The sequence below is a fragment of the Culex pipiens genome, chromosome 2 (genome assembly GCF_016801865.2).
Source record: "Culex pipiens pallens isolate TS chromosome 2, TS_CPP_V2, whole genome shotgun sequence".
NCBI lineage: Eukaryota > Metazoa > Arthropoda > Insecta > Diptera > Culicidae > Culex > Culex pipiens.
In genome coordinates this window covers 201,617,853-201,639,264 of record NC_068938.1, presented here as the reverse complement: position 1 = coordinate 201,639,264, position 21,412 = coordinate 201,617,853, and the positions used below count along the sequence as shown (strand labels likewise).

The 21,412-nt window shown below is 32.7% G+C and overlaps 1 protein-coding gene across 2 annotated transcripts; it reads right to left on the bottom strand.

The window, feature by feature from the left end:
* Nucleotides 1–337: 337 nt before the first annotated feature.
* On the bottom strand, nucleotides 338–20,054 carry LOC120420325 (E3 ubiquitin-protein ligase RMND5A). Of its 2 annotated transcripts, none has more exons than XM_039583321.2 (6): nucleotides 19,285–20,054; nucleotides 10,805–10,853; nucleotides 9,974–10,748; nucleotides 9,755–9,909; nucleotides 1,725–1,829; nucleotides 338–1,443 (listed from the first exon to the last, which is right to left on the bottom strand). In XM_039583321.2, exons 1-5 carry the CDS (start codon nucleotides 19,418–19,420, stop codon nucleotides 1,766–1,768), a joined length of 1,179 nt encoding a protein of 392 aa, XP_039439255.1. In that variant the 5' UTR covers nucleotides 19,421–20,054; the 3' UTR covers nucleotides 338–1,443; nucleotides 1,725–1,765. The 2 variants fall into 2 exon arrangements, with proteins under 2 accessions (XP_039439255.1, XP_039439254.1); XM_039583320.2 differs by having other exon boundaries at nucleotides 1,725–1,847; nucleotides 19,285–20,053.
* Nucleotides 20,055–21,412: the final 1,358 nt, after the last annotated feature.

The window sequence follows — 21,412 nt, the reverse complement described above, 5'->3', positions numbered from 1 at the left end:
GTGATATTGATTTTTTTTATAGAGAGTTTTTCTGTTGGAATCAATTATTTACATAAGAAATGCCTATTATTTGAGTTTCTGGAAAAGTCAGGAATTTGAAAATGGGATTTTATGATTGTACACACATTTAAACACAAGATGAGCGCCATAATCATCTTTGCATTTGCTGTGTTGTCCGGTTTTTAGGTTTTTGTAGTGTCAGTTGAATCGGAGATTTTTTTTGTCGGAGTTCCCTCCCCTATTTCCGTACCGAAGTCGTCTTTATCGATTGAATTAATGAGATTACTTTAAGGATGCGGAATTTCTTTTCAGTTCTTTTTGCTGGAAACATCCAACATTCATGTAATTTACTTGTTTACTTTTATTCGTCAAGAAAACTTTATTTACAATTTCGTTTATCTGTTGTTTTTTTTTCTTTTGCTCTCATACAATGATTCACAATCATATTTCTCTTTCTCTGTAGTGTGTGTAATTGTTTGTTTATCATCGCAATACAGGCTAGCGCGATTCCACTTCCCTCTATTTTTGCCATCTATTTCCTGTGTTTATACGTGTTTTACCATCTTTCCATAAGTTTGTGTATTCTATTTTTCGCTCTGCTGTGAGTGTATGTAAAAATTGTAAATCATTTATTGATCGTTTCATTTCATTTTATCGGCAGTGGCAAGCCCACTAGTTTTTTATTTCTCTTTTCTTTTTTTTTAATTTTTATGCATTCATTTATTTTGTATCTTCTACAAACTACTAACACCGCCTTTTCCTTTCAAACAAACAACAAACACACACACATATTTCATTCGTTCTTTTTTTTCATCATTATTTTTTAATATATTTTTTTATATTTAGATAGGTGTATAATGTAAAACTATTTATCAAGAAGTGAACTCATCACGGTTTCACTCTATTGTTTTATTACGCGTATAGACTTCTTGATTAACAAACAAAACAATCATCAAAAAAAATAGGAAGAAGAAAAAAAACTATCTAAATCTAACACAAGAAAAAAATATGTTAATTGCAGCGAATGATATTTCTTGTATATGTGCGCGGCGAAGGAGGGGGAATAAGGATGATTAGATAAGGTTTAATCCAACGAAACAAAAAATAAAATAAACACAATGTGACGTTCGTTTATCAGTACGAATCATGCTCGGTCGCCTATCCTTCCAAGTTTCTCTATCTCAATTTCTCTTTTTCTCGTTCATTCAACAGCAGTCCGCCTTAACGTAGATGATGGTTTTCCTTAATTGAACCTTTTTTCACTCCTTCTCTCGCTCTCTCTCTGAATAGATATATTTATAGTTTAGTGTAAATTTACCCTCATAATTTCATTTAAAGTTTTTTTGCTTAAAACTTTTTCGTCCCACACTTTGCGACGCACACCCACACCCACTGGAAGCGATCCGATGCACACACAAGTACACGATAAAATAGGTTAATTTTCTGAAAGAAATAATATTTAAATTTTGATAAGTTGCTTGATTTTCTCTCTCCGACCGAATCGCATTCTTGAACAGTCTTGGTACTCTCTTCTCTCTTTGTAAACTGTTACTCATGAATCATACTCTCGTTCTCTCTCAATAAAAATTCTCTTAAAAAAAATCAAGGAGAGAAAAATTTACCCGATAAAAAAAACAAAAATGCGATTCTTATGGAGATTTTGACGTCTTTGAATTATTTGTTGAATATTCAACGATTTTAGAAAATAATCTTCATCTACTTACCATGCTCTTTCCCAGCTCTCACGACGACGTCCTTCCTTCTTTTAGAAGTAGATGAGCTTCGCGTCGGACGGGCACTGCTCCATCGGGCAGTACGGACACTTTAATCTGAAAGTATTGTTGAGGCTGCACCGATTAGAGGGTCGCGTCGTCCAACGGGGGTGATTTTGTGATAGAGTTAAAAATCGCGCAAGAAGCGAAAGCGGAACGAGGTTTCAAACGAGTTGTTGTTCGTGGTTTTTTTTTATTTGGTGGTTGTGGTGGTGGATGATGTGTGTTTTTTTTTCGCAGCATGCACAACAAACGAGATTGAAGAAAGGGAGAGAAAAAAGAGAATTGATAAGCATCTTTTGTTTGAAAATCAAATTTTAATTATTAGAGAAATAGTAGTTTTCCCTGCGGTCCCAGGAAGGATGGTTGGTTGGCAGAAGCTGAAAGAGATAGTGGTTTCCATGGGTTAGTTTTGATGATTTGAAACCTTAACCGTTAGCCTTTAGGGAGTTTTTTTAGTTCAAATAATTATATTTTTTACAGCTTTTGAGTTTTAATTTTTCCGTTTATTGATTATTTAATTTATGTTTTGTTTTGATTTTTTTTTAATTTCCTTATTTGATGTTTTTTGAATTTTTCCATTTTTTCATGTTTGAACATTTGTATTTTTGAATTTCTCAAATTTTAAATTTTAAAGTTTCGAATATTTTTTTGATAAAAAAAAATAATTATAAAATTTTAAAATTAATGTTTTTTTATTTTTTATCTTTAACTTCTTAAGAAGTCAAAATTTTAAAACAATCTTTTTTTTTAATTTTTTGATTTCGATTTGTATTTTTTTAGATTTTATTTAATTTTTAGTTCTTTTTTGTTTCTTGATTTCTAATCTTTAGAAACATTTCTTTAATTCCGATTTCTAAAGATTTTTTATTTATTTTAATTGTTTGAATATTTTTATTTTGAAATTTCTTCATTTTCAATTTTCACATTTTTTTATTTCAACATATGTAAATCTGAAAATTCAAATTTCTTAAATTCGAGAGTATTTTTTTTAATTAACCTATGCGCCACGAGTCACCCAGCAAGCTCGAATTCTTAAATTCTAAAATAGAACAAAACAATGAAAAAATGTTTTTAGATTATTAAATTTTGGAATTTTTCTACTATTGATATCTTTTTCTAAAATTTAATATTATTTAATTTTTTAACTTTTGATTGGTTGAAAATTTGTGTTTTTGAATTTGTTTTTTATTTGAAATTTTTGAATCCTAAATTTAAAGTCATTTTTTCAGCTTCTATTTTTTTGAAAATTCTGAATATTAAATTTTTGTGTTTTCAAATAGCTTTAAAAGTAAAATTTTAAAACTTTTTAAATTCTTTTATTTTTATTTTTAGATGTACTGATTTTTTTTTAATTTTGATTTTTTTGTTTCTTGATTTCTTAATCTTTGATATACTTTTAATAATTTCAGAATTCTAAGATCTTGTTTTTTATTGTTTAAATGTTTGTATTTTTGAATTTTTAAATTTTGAATTTTCTGAATTTTATACATAATTAGATTTTATTGAATTGGATTTTTTTAAATAACAAAAAATCTAAGATATCAAACTTCTTAAATTTTAGAGTACTTTTCAAATAAACCAATGCGCCATGTATTGCCAAGTAAACGAGAATGCTAAAATTATTAAATTGAAATTTTATTTAAATTTTTAATATTTTTTAAATAAAAAATATAATTTTCTCCAGAATTTTTATTTTAGTTTTGTTTTATTTCTTGATTTTTTTATTATTTTTAAATCCTACAATATTTTAAAAGTTTAATTTTAGAATTTAAGAGTATGAGTATTTTTATATCTATAAAATTCTTCAATTTAAAAAATATATAAATTCTTTGAATTTTTGAATTTTAAAAGATAATTTTTAGGGTATTAAAATCTCTCAACTTGTTGTTTTTTTGTTCCTCGATTTTTACATTTATAAATTTATTTCTTTTTTAAATTCTTAGGCCGTTGCAAATATTATTCAAAGTTTATGTCGCCATTTTTTGTATTTTTGATTCATGAATTTTGAAACTTGAATTTTTAAAATTATTATATTATTTTTTTTTAATATTTTTTAAATTTCCTTATTTAATGTTTTTTGAATTTTTCCATTTTTTTCATGTTTGAACATTTGTATATTTGAATCTCTCAAATTTTAAATTTTGAAGCTTCAAATATTTTTTTTGAGGAAAAAAAAATTCAATTATAAAATTTTAAATTTTTTTTCTTCAATTTCTTAAGAAGTCAAAATTCAAAACTTCTTAATTTTGAAAACTATCTTTTTTGAATTTTAAGATTTCGATTTGTAATTTTTCTATATTTTATTGAATTTTAAGTTCTTTTTTGTTTTTTGATTTTTAATCTTTTGAAACATTTCTTTACTTTCGATTTTTAATGATTTTTGATTTTTGTTAATTGTTTGAATATTTGTATTTTCAAATTTCTTCATCTTAATTTTTTTTTATTTCAACTTTTGTAAATTGAGTATTTTCAATATTTATTAAATTTAGAAAATCTGACATTTAAAATTTCTTAAATTCGAGAGTATATTTTTTTTTAATTAACCAATGCGCCACGAGTCACCCAGCAAGCTAAAATTCTTAAATTCTAAAATAGAACAAAACAATGAAAGAATGTTATTAAATTTTGGAATTTTTCTACTCTTGATTTTTTTCTAAAGTTTAAATTTTTTTTAATTTTTTTACTTTTGATTGGTTGAAAATTTGTGTTTTTGAATTTGTTGAATTCTATGTTTTTTATTTTTTATTTTTGAATCCTAAATTTAAAGGCATTTTTTTCAACCTCTAATTTTTTTTTTTGAAAATTCCGAATTTAAAATTTTTGTGTTTTCAAATTGCTTTGAAAGTAAATTTTTGAAACTTTTTAAATTCTTTTATTTTTAGATGTACTGATTTTTTTGTATTTTGATTTTTTTGTTTCTTGATTTCTAAACCTTTGATATACTTTTAATAATTTTAGAATGCTAAAATCTTTTTTTTATTGTTTAAATGTTTGTTTTTTCGAATTTGTAAATTTTGAATTTTCTGAATTTTATTCGTAATTAGATTTTATTGAATTGGATTTTTTTTAATAACAAAAAATCTAAGATATCAAACTTCTTATATTTTAGAGTACTTTTCAAATAAACCAATGCGCCATGAATTGCCAAGTAAACGAGAATGCTAAAATTATAAAATTGATATTTTATTTAAATTTTTAAGATTTTTTAATTAAAACAAATATTTTTCTCCACAATTTTTATTTTTGTTTTGCCTTCCTCACTTTACTGAGGAAAGGCTATAAAATCACTCGAAAAATGAACATCTCAATTAGACCTCCTAGACCCACCTTCATGTATACCTATCGACTCAGAATCAAATTCTGAGCAAATGTCTGTGTGTGTGGTGGGATGTTGATCAAAAAATTGTCACTCGATTATCTCGACATTGGCTGAACCGATTTTGTCCGTTTTGGCCTCATTCGATCCATCTTGGTGTTCCATAAGTCGCTATTAAAAATTATGCAGTTTAGTTAAGTACTTCAAAAGTTATGCTAAAAAAACGATTTTAACAAAAGTCCGGAAGATTGTAAAAAGGGTGGTTTTTGTAAGAAAACCCGTCATGCTATACATTTTCAGAAAGGTATTTAAAAGACCTTTCCAACGCGTCCAAAACATTGAAGATCTGACAACCCTATCAAAAGTTATAAGCACTTAAGTGTTAGTTATACGCTTTTTGGATGCCGGATCTCAGATATGTTGATGAAAACGTTGTCCGGATCTCTCATGCGACCTATTTTGAAATTGAAATTAAATATGTCTTTATTGAATATTCTTATAATAATTACATTTCTTTTACATGTTAAGTGGTATGGCCTAATGCTCTTCATCTTTGTTGTATTTTTCGTTGTATTATTAACTGATCACATTTATTTTATTTACTTCAAATTGTTTTACATTATTGCATTGAATCGAATACATTTGGGTAAAAAAGAAAAAAAAATCACTTTAACAACTAATCCTAACTTAAAACTAAAAAAATAAATTCATTGAAATATTCAAAATCACTAGAACGAGTAAACTACGAACTGTATTTTAAGATGAATGCTCCAAGAGTTCTTACTTGTTCCTGGCGAGTTTTGCAACCACGCAGTGTTGTTGTCATCTCGATGAAAATGTTCAGGAGTTCTTGTGGTGAAAACAGGTCACTACTGCCTTCACCCGTTGATGTTGGTTGGTTTTCCCTCGGTTGCTGATTGAAGCCTGGAGGTGTTGTGTTCTCTGCAACTTTTTGCCGCTGATTCAACGGCAATGGCTGCAGATTTGGAACCACTCGAACAGATCCCGCTCCCGCAGGTGACGCCAAAGCAGGAAAATCCACGTCCGTGTATGCTGGTGGTGTTTTGCGACGATTTGGTTGGTGCCTCGTCGTCGCTTGCTGCCGAATTTTTACAAACTCAGCACGTTTTGGGCAGCTTCGATTCTTGGTCGAATGGTCGCCGCCGCAATTGAAGCATTTGGCTTCGATGTTCTCGTTGATTGTTTCGCAAGCTTGTGTTTTGTGCTCACCTCCGAAGGTTGCACAACGACTCTTGATGAAACAGTTCCTTCCACCATGCCCAAACTGCAAACAGTTCGAACATTGCGTCACGTCACGGTGCACTGGACGATAACGTTCCCAAGTCACGATGATGTTGAAAATTGCCCGAACTGCTTTCAGCTCAGACGGCGATGTCGATCCTTTCTCGAGATGAACCAGGTACAGTTGATCACGATACTTGATGTCCTTGTTGTGTCTCGTCATCTTGAAGACTTCGATCACGTTCAACTTAAGAGTTTTGAGCTCTTCTTTCAGCACACTCACATCCATGTCGTACAGGCCACGGAGGACCTGTTTCATGGGGCGTTTACCTGGATCGTCATGGCTGTAGTATTCAATCTTTGTGTTGTTCAGGAAATCCCGAACGTAGTTGTAATCCTTTCTGGTAGGTAGCAGAATTTTGAGTCCATCAGCACACAAGCGAATGGAAGCTCGTAAAGCACCAGATTTGATAAACCCGGTCAGCCACTTTCGCACCGAATCCGATGACGATGTTTTCACAAAAATGGGTGGCAACTTTTCCCGTCGTTCAAATTCTTCCTTCTCGCTCACGTCCACAGGGAGGGTATCGAACTGGTTTCCAGACGAATTTTGAGCGTCCTTGCTCAAACTGCCTGGCTTTGCAGGTAGCGCTTCGGCATTCTTTAGCTTCTTCAAATCTGCCGATCCTGCTGGTGAGGACCGCCTCTTTTTCTTGCCGTGAGGCATTTTTGCACTTTTTAAGCACTTTTCAGGAGCTAATATCCAGGAGTACCTCACTGATTGGTGTTCCACAATGGAATGATCATGCGACCTATCGTTGGATAGGTATTCAAAAGACCTTTCTAACGCGTCCAAAATATTGAAGAACTGACAACCCTATCAAAAGTTGTAAGCACTTAAGTGTTATTTACGCACTTTTTCGAGGCCGGATCTCAGATATTTTGATGAAAATGCTGTCCGGATCTCTCATGCGACCTATCGTTGGATAGGTATTCAAAAGACCTTTCTAACGCGTCCAAAATATTGAAGAACTGACAACCCTATCAAAAGTTGTAAGCACTTAAGTGTTTTTTTACGCACTTTTTGCATTTTCGATAGCAATCTTTAAATGTGAGGAAGGCGCCAACCACCTAAGGGTGGATTAAGTAACGTTTTTTTTTATTTCTTGATTCTTTTTTTTATTTTTCAATCCTACAATCACTAGCGTGCCCAGATCCTCAAGGAAGGTGGGGCAACAATATGAGCGTTTTGAAAATTTTCTCGTTTATGGACACCCCCTTGGCAATTTTAGAACAAATTTCTGAGGATGGTGGGGCAACTGCCCCATGTTGCCCCACCCTGTGCACGCTAGTGCCTACAATATTTTAAATGTTTCATTTTAGAATGTAAGAATAAAATTATTTTTGTATCCATCAAATTCTTCAATTTAAAAAAATAAATATATTTTTTTTTGAAATTTTGAATTTTAAAATATAATTTTTAAGGGTATTAAAATCTCTAAACTTTAGAATTTGTTTTTTTTGTTCCTCGATTTTTACATTTATAAATTTATTTATTTTTTAATTCTTAGGCCGTTGCAAATATTATGTCTATGTCGCCATTTTTTGTATTTTTGATTCATGAATTTTGAATCTTGAATTTTAAATATTATTATATTATTTTTTATACTACTTTTTTAATATTTTTTAAATTTCCTTATTTAACTTTTTTTGATTTTTCCATTTTTTCATGTTTGAACATTTGTATTTTTGAATTTCTCAAATTTTAAATTTTGAAGTTTAAATTTTTTTTGAGGAATAAAATTAAAAAAAAATTAAATTATGATTTTTTAAATTTTTTATCTTTAATTTCTTAAGAAGTCAAAATTTAAAACTTCTTAACTTTTAAAACTATCTTTTTTAAATATGAAGATTTCGATTTGTAATTTTTCTATATTTTATTGAATTTTAAGTTCTTTTTTGTTTTTTGATTTTTAATCTTTTGAAACATTTCTTAACTTTCGATTTTTAATGATTTTTGATTTTTGTTAATTGTTTGAATATTTGTATTTTCAAATTTCTTCATCTTCATTTTTTTTTTATTTCAACTTTTGTAAATTGAGTATTTTCAATATTTATTAAATTTAGAAAATCTGACATTTAAAATTTCTTAAATTCGAGAGTATATTTTTTTAAATTAACCAATGCGCCACAAGTCACCCAGCAAGCTAAAATTCTTAAATTCTAAAATAGAACAAAACAATGAAAGAATGTTATTAAATTTTGGAATTTTTCTACTCTTGATTTTTTTCTAAAGTTTAAATTTTTTTTAATTTTTTAACTTTTGATTGGTTGAAAATTTGTGTTTTTGAATTTGTTGAATTCTATGTTTTTTATTTTTTATTTTTGAATCCTAAATTTAAAGTCATTTTTTTCAACCTCTAATTTTTTTTTGAAAATTCCGAATTTAAAATTTTTGTGTTTTCAAATTGCTTTGAAAGTAAATTTTTGAAACTTTTTAAATTCTTTTATTTTTAGATGTACTGATTTTTTTGTATTTTGATTTTTTTGTTTCTTGATTTCTAAACCTTTGATATACTTTTAATAATTTTAGAATGCTAAAATCTTTTTTTTATTGTTTAAATGTTTGTTTTTTCGAATTTGTAAATTTTGAATTTTCTGAATTTTATTCATAATTAGATTTTATTGAATTGGATTTTTTTTTAATAACAAAAAATCTAAGATATCAAACTTCTTAAATTTTAGAGTACTTTTCAAATAAACCAATGCGCCATGAATCTCCAAGTAAACGAGAATGCTAAAATTATAAAATTGAATTTTTATTCAAATTATGAAGATTTTTTAATTCAAAAAAATATTTTTCTCCGGATTTTATTGTCTTATTTTGATTTCTTGATTCTTTTTTTTTTACTTTTAAATTTATATTTTTTTTATTTTTAAATCCTAAAATATCTTAAATGTAAAATTTTTGAATGTAAGAATATAAGTATTTTTGTATTTATCAAATTCTTAAATTTCAAAAACCAAATATAATTTTTTTAAATTTTTGAATTTTTAAATTATAATTTTTAGGATATTAAAATCTCTCAACTTTTGGATTTGTAGTTTTTTTTTTGTTCCTCGATTCTTAAATTTGTAAATTTATTTATTTTTTAAATACTTAGGCCGTTGCAAATATTATTCAAAGTTTACATTCTTTATTTATAATTTATTTTTTAACTATAAAAAGCCGCTTTCGATTGATTTTCGCTCATGATCGTCATTCGTCAATACACTCAATGATAATTTTCTGTTATTTTATAAACACCTCCAAACAACATTGTTTAGTCACCAGAGCCCAAAAATCTTCCCGTCAAACTAGCTAGAACCAAACCAACCATCATTCCTCAACCGATACCACACCCGCAAAGTTTGTACTCACATTGGTCCGTTGCTCAGCTTGCTGAGCGCATCCCGCGAGATGACGTGCCCGCACAGCAGCTTCATCGGCGGATTGTCGTCCGAGCTTTGCTGGCGCAGAATCGGACACGCAAAGATCGAGTGGAAGCGGTTCTCCGGATCGAGGTCGATCTCAATCTGAAAGAAGAGATTGATTGGAGTGAGTTCTAGGGGGAACTTGAGAAATGGAGAAGCTTCTTACTGGCAGTTCGTCCCGGCCGTTCCAGATGCCGGTGACCTGGCGGGACATCATGACCTGCTTGAGGTTGAGCAGGGCTGGCAGGGCGGTACAGCCGGCGTTCACCACGACCGACAGCGGCGAGTCCTTGTTGATGCCGAGCAGCGTGCACGCGTCCTTGAGGAACACGTCGGCCGCTTCGACCCACATTTCCGGCGCGGTGAGGTACTTGTACGGCGAGTTCTGGATGCCGTTGGGAAGGTAGATTAGCGTGCCCATCAGAATTTGGATTTCCTTCTCGAAGCGCTTGACGAATTTGGCAAAGTTGGTGCGGGCGTACGAGATGGCCTCGGTTTGGGCGTGGATTCCGCCGTTGAGGATCTGCATGAACGCCAGCCGGTGCAGCTTGAACTCGAGCGTGCTGTGGCGCGCGTCCAGCTCGTCCGAGTACCGCGAGGCCCACTCCAGCGCCGGGACCAAGTTGTGCTCGTGAATCGCTTCCCATATCCGGTGCAGCTCGGCGTACGGTTCCGGCGTGATTTCCTCCTGCGGCAGGCCACTCTCGCGGATCAACGTGTCCGCGACGTCGTCCATGCCCTGGCGGTAAAAGTGCTGCGCCATGATCTTGTTCAGCAGCACCACGTTCCGCTCCGACTGGAACACATCGTTGCGCGAGGTCGCCGTAAAGTCCCCCACAAAGTTACGATCGATCGCTTTGCCCACCTTGCTGACCGTGCCGTGCAGGTCCCGGTGGTCCGTCGTCAGCCGCTGCAGCTTGTCCTTGGCGTTGGCGATGGCCCTAAAACGGAATTGATCAGTCGATTTGAACTTCAAGCAAACATCTACGCTAATTACGTGTGAAGAAGCTCGACCTGGCCCGGCGTCAGCTGTTCGTCCCCGGGACCTGCAATACAAAAAAAAACGTTGATCAGTTGAGGGTTAATGCGTGTTCCAAGTGCTTCTTCAAGAGTGCAAAACCCGGCGAAAGAAGTTACGACGCTGTGCGAAATGTTTTATTTTCAATTGCTTGTTTGCCTTGCTTCTTTCTGGTTTGCGAGCAAGCATTTTTGATTTATTATTGGATAATAACAACGGTGGTAACAACATTGCGAGCGGGCGAGCGCGCGCGTCGTTGGTTTTCGTTTCGCTGGCCTCGGGTTTTCTTTAGTTGATGATGCGCACACACAGTGAAAGCGACGCCGCGGTGGATAAAGTTAAGTCTTTCTTGATGCGTAGAAGGTGTTGTTTTGGTTTGAGGAACCAAAAGCAGACTTTGCTCCCACAGTCTCATAACGGTTTTCAAATAACTAACCCGGGCTAATAGGGACATAACATTATAGGGTGAATGGGGACAGGAGAGACAATTATGCAAAGAATGACAGCAACACGATTATTTTTAAGTTAATGTACTCTACAGTCCAGACTCGCTTATCCGAAGGTCTACGCATAATTGTCCCGTAGGTTCCTATTCGCCCTGCGTGTCCCTAATTACGTGATTCTCTTGCTATACAACAGGTAAACAAGACATAATGCTTCGTTAAACTAATGATTCCGTGTAAAAAAATACTTGGTGGGACAATTATGCGTAGAAGTTTAACGATGGGACAAACAGATTTGGTGTTGTTTTTAATGAGTTTCCGAACAAAGTACCAAATTTTATGTATTTTTCTTAAAGTACACGTCAAACTAAACTTAAAAATTTCATAAAGTCAAAATCGTCAAAAATGACATGGGACAATTATGCGTACAACGGCAGTAAACTACTCTAATCAAAGATGGCGGCCAAAATGGCGGAGATGAAATATTGCAAAAAATGCATTTCTTTATTTAATACGCAACCAACCATTCAAATTTAACTAAAATGGGGACGCAGTAGGGCGTCCAATTTTCCCGGGTTTTGAATTTCCCGGGAAACGGGAAAAATATTTTTTGAATCCCGGGAATTCCCGGGATCCCAGGAATTTTTTGCAGCAGTCATAAAATCTATCTTGCATTATATATAATATAATATATTTGTTACGTTTTTCTAGCTTAAATCATAGAATTAGCTCAAAACTGTTAATGGTGATAAGCTACCGTAAACTGGGGTCAATCGGGACACATGGGGCGAATTGGGACAGCAGTTTTAACCATGTTGGAGCACAATATTTTGATTTTTCTGGTTGGTTTCGGTTAGAACAGACTCAGACCAACAAAATGTGTACATCCATTTCCAAATTTAAAAGCTTTAAATGCTCTAAAAACTGCTGTCCCTATTCAGACTGTAGTCCCGATTCACCCCAGATTACGGTACACTTCAATCTGAACATGGACAGCAGTCTTTAGATAGTGTAAAACACAATTTAAAAAATGTGTTCTTTGATGTGCTTTGGAATTTAATTGAACCAGAATTTTGAATATATTTCTTTTATTTTTTTTATTTATATAATATAACTACAAAAGCTTATACAATTTCATTGAAAGTGTCTAAAACAACAAGAAATAAAATTATACCAGACAATGTAACACTTTGGATAAGTTTCGAATTTTATGTTTTATATTTAAAAACATATTTAAAAAATTATCTTTAAGTCACTACCAATCAACTACCAACTGAGGATAATCGGGACTACAGTCTGAATAGGTACAGGAGATTTTAGAGCAATAAATTTGGAAATTTGTGTACTAATTGTTTTGATCTGTTCCTGTTGTAATCGAAATCAATCAAAACAATCAGAACATTATTCAAAAACAAATTAGCTTAAACAGCTGTCTTAATTCGTTACTTTTTCCTGATTTGCTCCAGATGCCGGTTTATGATGAAAAGTTAAATAATTTTTAAAATATTATGCTTTTTTCAAGTTTAAAGTCATAAATGAACGTGAATATAATAATAAGTCTTTTTTTAAATAAATAAAATTTGGTAGAAAATATCTAAGGCGCAAAGCATTTTGCGGATCTGTAAACAAAAATTTTAACAATTTTCCCTGCCAAATTAATGTTGTCATATGCCGAATAAAAATTTTAATGCTTTAAAATGCTTATCGATTACTAATTTCCACAACCAAATCTGAATTTCTTGACCAAAATTTGATATGTTTTCAATTTCGGGAATTCCCGGGACAAAATATGAAAAATCCCGGGATTCGGGAATTCCCGGTTTTGGAAAAATCCCGGGATTTTTGTCCCGGGAATTCCCGGGATGGACGCACTAGGACGCAGTAAGTTGATGTTAAAAGTAAGAAAATAAAATAAAACGAAAAAAAAACATTCGAAGTCCCATACAAATAGGAAGGTGCTGTGTCCTATCCCTCGCCTAGACCAGACCAAAATCCATGGTAAAGCTGTCAGACCAAATCAGGGCCCCGGCGATGGCCTGATATGAGCTACCGAACAACATTGGCAATATGGCGTCGTTTGTTTACAAACATAAGATTGATTGTGGACAAACCGAAAAATTTACTTTTTTGTAAAAAAAAATCTATAATTATTGTGCAATAACATTAAGTCTTACAAAACAAACAACATTTTGTCAAATTCTAGACCAGAATTTGCTTTATTATTATTTTTCAATTTTAACCTCTTTTATCGTGATTCTGATCAAAATTGCACAGCAAATCATCGTGCCTTTGGTGTATCTTTAGTTTCCACATCGATTCGCTGTAGATTCGTGTTTAAATTTTGAAATTTAACATAAATTAAAATAAGTTGCAAAATTCCCAACTTCAACCATGTGCAACAATTTCCACATCACCCGTGCGGGAAACCGATAATGGGGTAATTCATGCGTTCCAAACTGTCAAAATTCCAAAACGTCATTGCCAATCTTCGGTTCGCTGCTTTTGTTCGTGTTTGAAGTTTCGGGCCGAGACTCTGGACCAAATAGAGCAAAAAGTAAACAATCTTGGTCTTCGACGCAGGTGCACACAAATCAAGAAAAGAAAATTTGAAAAAGAATTTTAATTTTCCAATTCAATTACTGGTTTTGGGCTGCAAAATTTAATGTACGCCAGAAAATGTTAAAACAGTGCGGCGTCCTGTACACCGACAATTAAATAAGCAGTTAGACGCTTTATTCTTTCACTTTAATTTTTGATCGCGTTTTCGTTTTACACCTGAACAATCTTGAAATTATTTATGCGGATTTGTGATTCCTCTCGTTCAATCATTCCCTTGCATACAAACCTTCGGATAATCGAAACTTCGAACTCTACAATTTTGATCTTGGCCGGAATAAGGTCAATTTATAACAAAAATGTTCTGTAAAAAGATTATTAATAGTAAAATAGTTTATTTTCATTCCATAACAGCGTGAATTTTTATGCCCAACAAATAAGCAAGATCTATTTCCAGAGTTTATTTTTTGAATAGGTCCTATTTCTAATCGTGAATGCTTTAGAAATAAATATTATCTGAAATAAACCTTGACATGAAATTTACAGACAAGCTGATATCTGGATTTTTTTTAAAAAAGGACCAATAAACCAAATTTCCAGTTTTTGCTTTTTGGGTGTTTTTAGAACCGCCTTGAGTCAGGGGTATTGAAAAACACCCAAAAAGCAGAAACTGAAAATTTGGTTTATTGGTCCTTTTCAAAAAAAAACTCCAGATATGTGGAATATGAACAGTAGCATAAAATGAATTAAATCCAATTAGGTTCTCTCATTATTTTTTTTTCATATTTTCAAAACATTCTAGAAATCCCGGGAATAGGGTCCTTCTATGTTAATTTTTATGTACAACGGTAAAAAACACGATTAAAAACCATTTCTGATTACTTTTTTCATTGTTATGAAGCAAAAAAAAATTTGGCAAGAAAACACTTTTTTGAAGGATCAACTATGGGCCCCTTGAACGAGTTGTCATGTAGAAGCTTTTCTATCAAGATTTTAAAATACATCCACATTGTCTTTATTTGAAATCGTTTTCAGTTGCCGATATGATTTTCGTTTTCGTTTTCGTTTTACGGAGCAAGGTGGGGGACGCGGCCTCAAGTCAGTCCAAGTCCGGTTTCTTGTGGAAAAAAGGGTAGTGGCCGAACTAGTATTGCATACCAAATGAACACCACCGGAAGATATAGGGGATCGGGAGGGGGGAGGTGAAAGAAAATTAGTGTTGATGTGAGTAGTAAGAACTTGGATGATTTGAGCAGTTACGGTAATCTAAGTTTAACACTAAATAAAGAAAATCTGAAATTGTGATTCAAAGTAAGAAGGCCCGGAATAAATTAAATTATTAGTTAATTAAATAAGAAAATGTAACTAATCGGAGATCTATACAAAAGAAACCTATGATGTATTCCAAATTTAAAGGAAATAAAAAAATACTAGAGAAAAAAAGATGAAAACTAACTGCCGACCTGTCACGTCCGTCAATAGTCTTGTCGTACATTACAACTAGAAACAGATCTGCCAATGAAATGTTACACTTCGTTCAAATCAACTAATCATTTAAGTCCAATTATTCATCTACGGAAAACTATCTAACTTTAATCAACAACCTAAACTAAACTGTCTGAAAGTAAATTTAATCTCAAATCCCCGAATGTTTTATTATAACGCCAAATAAGGTAAAGGATCTTGTTTTTAAACCAGTCTTGCCGCTTCCAAAAACCAATAAACATAAATGAACAGTTCATAAGTTGAACACTAGTAATTAAGACGACTATTTCATGCCATTCATTTCATTAGGGCATAGAGCTTTGTAAACAAGAGTGCATCTCTATTATACCTTATGAGCAGTTCTCTCAGATTTCGGTCATTCGATTTTTTTTGTATTTTTTAATCCGACTGAAACTTTTTTGGTGCCTTCGGTATGCCCAAAGAAGCCATTTTGCATCATTAGTTTGTCCATATAATTTTCCATACAAATTTGGCAGCTGTCCATACAAAAATGATGTTTGAAAATTCAAAAATCTGTATCTTTTGAAGGAATTTTTCGATCGATTTGGTGTCTTCGGCAAAGTTGTAGGTATGGATACAGACTACACTGGAAAAAAGTGATACACGGTAAAAAAAAATTGGTGATTTTTTTATTTAACTTTTTATCACTAAAACTTGATTTGCAAAAAAACACTATTTTTAATTTTTTTTATTTTTTGATATGTTTTAGAGGACATAAAATGCCAACTTTTCAGAAATTTCCAGGTTGTGCAAAAAATCTTTGAGCGAGTTATGAATTTTTTTATCAATACTGATTTTTTCAAAAAATCGAAATATTGGTCGCAGAAATTTTTCAACTTCATTTTTCGATGTAAAATCAAATTTGCAATCGAAAAGTACTTTACTAAAATTTTGATAAAGTGCACCGTTTTCAAGTTAAATCCATATTTAGGTGACTTTTTTGAAAATAGTCGCAGTTTTTCATTTTTTAAAATTAGTGCACATGTTTGCATACTTTTGGAAAAAATATTTTTGAAAAGCTGAGAAAATTCTCTATATTTTGTTTATTTGGACTTTGTTGATACGATCTTTAGTTGCTGAGATATTGCAATGCAAAGGTTTAAAAACAGGAAAATTGATGTTTTCTAAGTCTCACCTAAACAGCCCACCATTTTTCAATGTCGATATCTCAGCAACTAACGGTCCGATTTTCAATGTTAATATATGAAACATTTGTGAAATTTTCCGATCTTTTCGAAAAAAATATTTTCAAAATTTTTAAACCAAGACTAACATTTCAAAAGGGTCAAACATTCAATATTACGCCCTTTTAAAATGTTAGTCTTGGTTTAAAAATTTTGAAAATATTTTTTTCGAAAAGATCGGAAAATTTCACAAATGTTTCGTATATTAACATTGAAAATCGAACCGTTAGTTGCTGAGATATCGACATTGAAAAATGGTGGGCTGTTTGGGTGAGACTTAGAAAACATCAATTTTCCTGTTTTTAAACCTTTGCATTGCAATATCTCAGCAACTAAAGATCGTATCAACAAAGTCCAAATAAGCAAAATATAGAGAATTTTCTCAGCTTTTCAAAAATATTTTTTCCAAAAGTGTGCAAACATGTGCACTAATTTTAAAAAATGAAAAACTGCGACTATTTTCAAAAAAGTCACCTAAATATGGATTTAACTTGAAAACGGTGCACTTTATCAAAATTTTAGTAAAGTACTTTTCGATTGCAAATTTGATTTTACATCGAAAAATGAAGTTGAAAAATTTCTGCGACCAATATTTCGATTTTTTGAAAAAATCAGTATTGATAAAAAAATTCATAACTCGCTCAAAGATTTTTTGCACAACCTGGAAATTTCTGAAAAGTTGGCATTTTATGTCCTCTAAAACATATCAAAAAATAAAAAAAATTAAAAATAGTGTTTTTTTGCAAATTAAGTTTTAGTGATAAAAAGTTAAATAAAAAAATCACCAATTTTTTTTTACCGTGTATCATTTTTTTCCAGTGTAGTCTGTATCCATACCTACAACTTTGCCGAAGACACCAAATCGATCGAAAAATTCCTTCAAAAGATACAGATTTTTGAATTTTCAAACATCATTTTTGTATGGACAGCTGCCAAATTTGTATGGAAAATTATATGGACAAACTAATGATGCAAAATGGCTTCTTTGGGCATACCGAAGCCACCAAAAAAGTTTCAGTCGAATTAAAAAATACAAAAATTAAAATTGAAGAAAAAAGACCGATTTTGTAGAGAATTGCTCTTATGTAAACTGTCATTTGAGTGAAGGAGACACACTCCTGTTCACAAAACCCATGCGCCCTTTTGAAATGTTAGGCTCCATTTGATCGTCAAGGCTCCAGTAGACTCTCGATTCGCAACAATGGTCGATACAACCATAATCCGAAAACCGTTAGTTCAACAGATTAACGAATTTTGTCCGATATCATCGCACTATTGATTGACCGAGACTCTATGGAAATTTTGACAAATCAAAATGCTACGTAATAATATTTTTTTTAAAATAAATTTCAAAATCTATTCTATCCTACAATGCCTAGAAGAGGCCTCTGTTTCTGTTGTGAGTAAGCGCTGGTTTCAGAGTTCATTTTTCTATTTAAAAGGGGTGGGAGACGACTAATTTGCTTCATGAACTCCTACTCGGCCTTGGGACCACCTCTTAAGACACTGATGGCTCCTAGCTAGGAATTAAACCTAGACACAGCGTCGAGGCCCGCTTCGCATGGCAAAAATGTTGGCTGGGGGGAAGTGATATTATTACGAAATTTTATTTTAAAGCCAACATTGCTAACGGCGTCGAGGTCCTTACTCATGCCCAAGGAACAACCCTGGTTGCCGATATGATTTTGCACTGAAAAGTTATTTTTGAAATACCGTCATAAGGGAAGACATTGGGTCGCCAAAACCAATGTCACCCCTGATGACGGTATTATTTGGCAATATATTAGTTTTTTTTTTTGGGTTGATGGCCGTGTTACGTTTCATACAAAAATTTTGAAATTTGTTTGGAAATTTTGTGACGAAGGGGAGGAGGAGGTGGTCTAGAAAACATTTTTTGCGTTACGTAATAAAAGAATGCTCCCTATGCAGGCTGACATTTCTGCAAACAAACCAAGCAGGCAAACTGTCAATAAATTTGAGTCTGTTTACCAGAGACTAATACCTCCTTAACGCAAAAATTTCTTTTAGTTATTTATTTGTAAAAAAAATATTAAATTATTTTTTTGTCTTCTTAGTTGGTAACAGGATTTTAATTTATTTTTGGAATATTCTCCAACTGGTAAGGTTTGAAACATTTTCTACCTCCTGGGGCAAAAATCTCGATTTTGCCAACATTTTTTGAAGATTAATGGTTGCAAAACAACTTAACTAGTGTAGAATGCATTTTAAAACACTTTTTTGCAATTCCGTCGTGAAACTACTTACTTTTCCTGTCATTCTTGAACGACGAAATAGCCTACTTTTCTGTACCAAAAATAACAGAATCGAATAGCAACACTTTTCAAAATAAATGCTGAAAAGTTCTACTTTTCAGCACTCAAATGGGTGCTGAAAAGTTGAACTTTTCAGCACTTGTTTCGAAAAGTAACACTTTTCAACATTTTTTTGATTTAAACGATTTATTGACAAAATACATGAAAATTTGACATAAAATTTCACTCAGCGTGTGTTTTTTGGAATTGCAAAAAATGTTGTATGGAACTCGTTGCAAAACTTGATTTTTTCAGCACTCTTCGTATTTATCCAACTCGGTGAACCTCGTCGGATAAATGTACGACTCGTGCTGAAAAAATCCTCTTTTTGCAACATGTTGCATAAACTACTATTTGCATGCAAATGATAAGAGCACGGCTTGTTATTTACTTTTTTATTTAATCCTAATATTAAGTTACAGCCTAGGTATCAAATAATTTGCTAATTAAAAACCCACCTTCCGCGATGGACTTCCGCAGCTGCTCGATGAAGGTGGTCACATCGGACAGCACCCGCTGCGAGTGCTCGTTGATGGACGAAAACTTGGTGATGACTTTGTCCACCTCCTTCTCGACGGCGGCACACGATTCCATCTTTCTGCGCGATCCGGATGCTTCCAGAGATTCAGTCAAAAGTGGTACTAATTAAAGCTATGCGGGTGCGAGTCTTTGTTTTGAAACCAGTCTGGTCCTTTTGCTTTTTCGAGTGTTGTTTTTTTTTTCGCTTGCTGCTGCTCCTTCACTTTCCCTCGGGGGCTTCCTCCCCGGTCGTGTCCTCAATCAAACGAGAGGACGGTGACAGACAACAAAGAAAGGTTCACGAGAGGTCCTCCCAGCCAAACGGAGTAAAAGTGGGCCAACGATACGGCACACGGTGGAGGGAAGAAAGGGCCAATCTTTCACTGCTTTACGTCCATCTTTTCCTCCGCTCTCCGACACCTGATCCGGCTGTGGGTCCCGTTCCGAACGCAACACTTTTTCCTCTTCTCAACTTTTTAGTTTTTTTTTGCTCTTCAAACGCAATCAAAACACTTGACGAATTTCCACCTCAAACGGAGGCGGGCTGTTCCGGATTTTGCCCTGGATCGACACTACCGAACGGAGACGTGATTCGGAGACCGACGGTGGCCACTAAACGCGGAATTTCAACGCACCGAGCAGAGAAAAAGTGAACCAACCACAACACCAACTTTGCTCCTCCGATTTTCTTTCGCGAATGAAAATAAGCGATCATCGAAATTAATATGGAAGACGTCAGCCCAAGAGGGGGAAGGTGCAAACGGAACAGAGAAAGGCAGCCAAAAAGATATTTAATTTTTGATATAATGACTAGTAACACCAGTAAACATGTTTAAACAATAAATATAATAGTTTTGTTAATACAGAAGTTTATTAAATTGTGTTTTGACACATTTTTGAAGATTATCTTATTTTATTTTAAAACGAAAACGTTACCACCTTACCTCTCTTGGATCATTGATGAAAGACAGAAGTTTGACAGCTGTCATCATCACCTTTGCAGATATTTGTATCGCTGCGATCACTGCAGACTTTTTTGCAGTTTGTTTTGTGACCAACACACTTATTCAAATTTGAGGTTTGTTAAAGGCGTTTTTTACTTTTATTCCAAGTTAACGGTGTTAGACTTTCAAAATTAGATTCAACGCCGTAACCGAAATCTAGATATAGGACCTTTTCGAAAAAAAAACTAGATTTTACTAGATGTAACGCTTTTTATACAACTTGAAATATTAAAAAAATATAAAACACAAAAAATTTAAAAATAATAAAAAAAAATAAGATTTTAAAAAAAGATAATTCCAAGATTTTATGATTTTTTAGAGTTTTTGAATTCTTTTTTTTTAATTTTTAATGTTGAAAACAAGCTTGATCCCCAATCGTAATTTGTCGATAGTAGATTGATCGATAATTTCTCGACTCACGATCGAGATTTCTCGAAAGTAAGACAAATCTCGAACTGAAATTGGAAAAAACATATTTTTTGCAATTGCGTCGCGAAACTATTTACTTTTCCTGTCATTCTTGAACGACGAAATAGCCTACTTTCTGTACCAAAAATAACAGAATCGAATAGCAACACTTTTCAAAAAAAAAAGCTGAAAAGTTCTACTCTTCAGCACTCAAATGGGTGCTGAAAAGTTGAACTTTTCAGCACTTATTTCGAAAAGTAACACTTTTCAACATTTTTTTTGATTTAAACGATTTATTGACAAAATACATGAAAAATTTACATAAAATTTAACTCAGTGTGTGTTTTTTGGAATTGCAAAAAATGTTGTATGGAACTCGTTGCAAAACTTGATTTTTTCAGCACTCTTCGTATTTATCCAACTCGGTGAACCTCGTTGGATAAATGTACGACTCGTGCTGAAAAAATCCTCTTATGCAACTTGTTGCATAAACTACTATTTTCATATTGTCAAATTTGAAAACAAATTGGAAATTAAAAAACTACAAAATGAAAAAAATAACATTTTCAAGATTTCAAATCTCAGAATGTTTTAATTTTTCATATTTTCAATTTGCAAATTTACCAAATTTATCATTTTTTTGTATGATATTCTT